The sequence below is a fragment of the Cucumis melo genome, chromosome 8 (assembly GCF_025177605.1).
Source record: "Cucumis melo cultivar AY chromosome 8, USDA_Cmelo_AY_1.0, whole genome shotgun sequence".
Taxonomy (NCBI): domain Eukaryota; kingdom Viridiplantae; phylum Streptophyta; class Magnoliopsida; order Cucurbitales; family Cucurbitaceae; genus Cucumis; species Cucumis melo.
Genome location: NC_066864.1, coordinates 12,850,594 through 12,854,904, shown reverse-complemented (window position 1 = coordinate 12,854,904; position 4,311 = coordinate 12,850,594). Strand labels below are relative to the sequence as shown.

The following is a 4,311-nucleotide window of genomic DNA, read 5'->3' as shown; positions in this document are numbered from 1 at the left end:
AGTTTTTGATTTTGATAAATTCATAGATAATAAGTATCCAAATACATACCAATTGAAGAAAGCATTTTTTTTTTAAACTTATAATTATGAAGACTAAAATATAATTTTTTGTTAACCATAATTGATTTTTCACATCACAAACACTAAATTTGATTTTTTTATTCATTAACATCAAATTTCCAGCCCAATGGGTTATATTAATTACCTATAGCTAAGCAAAAATAATATTTACACTTACTTTTTCTACACCCAGAAACCACACATAGAATTGAACCAAGAAACCATGCATAGAATTGAACCAAACAAAACAACAATCTAGAGGCCGAGGGTAGAAGAAACCCCCTCCAAAGACAACTATTACAACATCTCTGGTTTGATAATAAATAAAATATATATATAATTCTATACATACATATATATAAAAGCACTTCAGCGAGAGGCAGTAAAATATTTTTCCCATTTTATACTAATAATTGATGTGTCATCTTTTTGACATGGAAGATGAAGAAAACATCAGCAGAAGCAATAAGCAACTACAAGTTAATTATAAGGTCATTTACATAGGAAAATTTGCACAAAAAATACAACAGCCTGTGTATCTTCTTCAAACAAAGCTTATCTTCAACCCTTTGTACTACAAACAAACAATCTCCAAACTTCAATTCATGGTGAATTAGTGTATCGATATCCCGAATACCCCATTTGGTGGTTCGACGGTTCACTGCTCCCTGCTCCACCATGGTTGGAGTTGGAACTAGATGACCGAAATGGCCACAGATAAGAGAATGGATTCCGTCTACCTGGATTGACCCGGGAGCCACTCCCGTTGCTATAGCTGTTGCTTCGGTTTTGATCGTTGGTGCTATGTCCCCCACCCCCACCTCCTATTCCCTGTGACGGCAGTTCCTGGCGGCAGACGGGGCAAGAATTGTGCTGGATTAGCCATGGAACAATACAATCTGAGTGGTACATGTGATTACAGGCCATCTGCCTTGCTTCAGACCCCAGTTCAAATTTCTCTTTACAGACTGGACAATGCGAATCTGAGCGAAGATGTCGATGTGTGATCTTAACTGTGGGCATTGCGTCGATTGATGATCTAGATGCTGGTGGAGGGCCTCGATGACCATTTGCTGAAAGCCGTTCGAATAGCTCCTCCAGTCCAGGGCCTATGAAATAGTCACCACTATCGCCTCGTGTAATACCAATGCCAGGAGCCCCATTGAAGAGAGCTTCTAACCTGCTGTTTCTCAACGGTATTTGACCACCAAATATTAATAAAGGACCAAATCCCGGGCTATGCTCAAAAAGCGACTCTGATCTTCCCCTCATGTCATTTCTTTCGGCTAAACGTTGTCTCATAAAAGCAGAGAATGCACCCAGACCATGATCGCGATCTTCATCATGATCTAGACCAAAGAAATCAAATGGATTTCCAGGCACCATATCATCAAGTTCTTGGATAAATCCTCCATTGCAGTTGGGGCAAACTGCATCTCTACCACAGAGACGTACCGACCTTCTGCATCTATAACACCAATGGGTGTTCCGACCAGCTGACATCCTCTCTTATCCTGCTCTTTACTAAAATATATAAGCGGAATAACACCGGAACTTATCCCTGGAACTCCTCAAGCACCAAAATATATTATCTCAGCATAATGTCTTACTTCGCAATATATATTCACTAAATCAACTTCAACGGGTGGATTAAATAAAAAACAACTGATACGACATAAAAAAAGAATTAAAGAACCAAACCATATATCATAAAAGCCGAGCTGAAATGAAAGAAACCATCATTTTAGAATCCATACATACCACTCAGATCCAACCATCAACAAAATTTATCGTTTATGCATATATAACAATCAGAAAACCCAGAGATCAAACACTTCATATTTTTCATCTACCACACTCTTGATACCATTTGTAGTCCGTTTTTTGGTTTTTCAACAAAAACATACTTGCACAAACATAACCCTATATGATGTCCATACTTCCATCATTTTTTAGATTTTAACGAAACATTAGAAGATTGAGCTAAGTCCCAAGGCAATGAATGGAACATTTACAAAAGAACTCCACTCCGATGAAATTACATGGCTGCTAGCAAGCATACATACTGCTAGGCCTACTCATCTTCAGTCTAACTATCCTTGTTTAACTATGGAAAGATGGGGACATACTCTTCAGACAAAAAGTACCCAAGATCTCATGAAATATCTCAGCGCTTAGAATTTAACTCTGTTCACATAAAAATGAAGATAGATGACTCATTTTTTTTTGTTTGTTTTGTGTTTAATTCTTAGTAAAAAAAAAAAAAAAACAAGTGGGCTGATGATTCGAACCTATCTTTAGCCCTCTTGGTTGAGAGCAATTGTCTTAACCACTTGGACTATACTAAAGTCGGAAAATTGTACACTATCGAAAGAAGTGGTACAACTAATACCTTCTAAAAACTATATTAAAAAAGTACTCACGATTGAGTAAAGATTGAAATAAATCAATCATACCAAATTCATCCAACAGAACAACAAAAAATTTTAAACACATAAATGCCCAAATCCCACCAACAGTCACAAAAACATTCTACTCCAGCCACAGAAATCATCGTATAATTAGCCAAATTCTTAAGGAAATAGAAAAATGAGAGCTTAACTTAGTTGAGGGCATTAATTTCTGCCCAAGTTGAGACCGATTTCACCAAATACAAAGCAAGAAACGAAAAAAATTGAAACTATATTCCATAGTCCAAACAAAGCATACAAGAACAAAACTTCAAAAGTTCCCACTACACACAACGTAAAAGCCCAACACAACTCAATATTTTCATTCCAAATGAGCCATAGAAACGAATGAAAGACACCCACCAAGAAAGATCCAAACAGTACCCACCCATTTCAATAAATTCCCCAAACAACTCAAGCAACAAAGATTGAGAACAACAAAGACCCGCAAACTGAAAACGAGAAAAGAGACAGAAAAAGAAGGTAAAACTGTTAGAGAGGCATTGAATTGCAGAAAAAGATGGAGGAAAAGGGAACCCTAGAAAATGGGTAGCAGCAGAAATTCACCTTTAGGAAGACGAAAGAGAAAAGTGGATCAACCCAATTTCCCTTTTCTTGAACTGAACAAACGGAGAGAGGAGAGAGAGAGAGAAGAAGAAGACAGAGCGGATGGGTTAACCCAGGCTTTGGGCTACGAGGTCGAGAGAGGAGCGACGTGACCTTTTGTTTTCATTTTCTTTTTTCTATTTTATTTTCTCTCTATCTCTTTTTTATTTTTATTATTGTTTGTTTCTTTTATTTTAATTGATTGGATTTTTACGCATTCTAATTTGTGGCTTATATTATTTATAATTCTTTCGACTACAAAAGCATTCTTTTACTTTGCATTGTATGGCATCATCCTCATCTTCTTATCATATGCAATAGTACTTTACATCCTATGATATCACTGTCTTCTACGTATTTGTAATTGTAAGGGTAATAGTGACAAATTCTTTATAATTATCCTATTGTAACCAACTAAAATGAGTCTTGTTCAATTATAATTGGTATAGTCTTCCTCACTCAAGATTGAAGGTACACTTGTTGTACCTTAAAAAATAGTATCTGTAATGGTAACAGTATTTCACATAATTTTCAAACGCAGTTGAACTAGTGATGCTCAACTCTACAACTATATTATGTTGTTGATTACAAATTTGGCAGGAAGTTTCATATTTAATTAATTATTAGATAAAACAACTAAACAACAACAATCATAATCAAGTGTTGCTCACTTTGCATATTACCATCGATGGATAGCTTTGTTAAAAAAATAAGCATGACCAAGTGTTTCCAACATTTTTAAAGAATTGTAAAATAGAAAAATCTATCGGTGATAGACTTTTACCACTGATTAACTAAGCCCTATCGATGATAACGTTTCTCACTTAGAATTAAATAGTTGGATTTAAATTTTAATATATCTACATATTCTATTGCATTGTGATATATTTATTAATACTTTAAGTCTAATTGTTATATTTGTAAATGATTGAAATTATCTTAATCTAGTTGTAATAATTTTAACACTTAATTTTTCAATTTTGTAAAATTGTACCTCAAACTTGGGTTAAGGTAGGATATCAATTTTCTTTTGTCAATATTTTCGTCAATATTTTAATAATTCTCTAAGTTTAACGTTGATAGGAGGAATAAATATTTTTATTATTTTAGAAAAAGAACTTATGGAACATAAAAATAAGTGAATATATATAAACAATATACATTTTAACTTGTTTAAAAAATATTAAGTATTTAT

General features: G+C 34.3%; 1 protein-coding gene across 4 annotated transcripts; it reads right to left on the bottom strand.

The window, feature by feature from the left end:
- Positions 1 to 438: 438 nt before the first annotated feature.
- LOC103495857 (probable E3 ubiquitin-protein ligase RHC1A) lies at positions 439 to 3,257 on the bottom strand. 4 transcript variants are annotated; one of them, XM_008457535.3, is made up of 2 exons: positions 3,078 to 3,257; positions 439 to 1,574 (listed from the first exon to the last, which is right to left on the bottom strand). In XM_008457535.3, the coding sequence occupies exon 2, from the start codon at positions 1,561 to 1,563 to the stop codon at positions 664 to 666; it is 900 nt and encodes a 299-aa protein (XP_008455757.1). In that variant the 5' UTR covers positions 1,564 to 1,574; positions 3,078 to 3,257; the 3' UTR covers positions 439 to 663. The 4 variants fall into 4 exon arrangements, with proteins under 4 accessions (XP_008455757.1, XP_050945347.1, XP_008455756.1 ...); XM_051089390.1 differs by having other exon boundaries at positions 439 to 2,962; positions 3,078 to 3,256; XM_008457534.3 differs by having other exon boundaries at positions 439 to 1,627; positions 3,078 to 3,256.
- Positions 3,258 to 4,311: the final 1,054 nt, after the last annotated feature.

Bases quoted from the DNA above. Each gene is read 5' to 3' on its own strand.
- LOC103495857 (XM_008457535.3), bottom strand. From the start codon at position 1,563: ATGTCAGCTGGTCGGAACACCCATTGGTGTTATAGATGCAGAAGGTCG.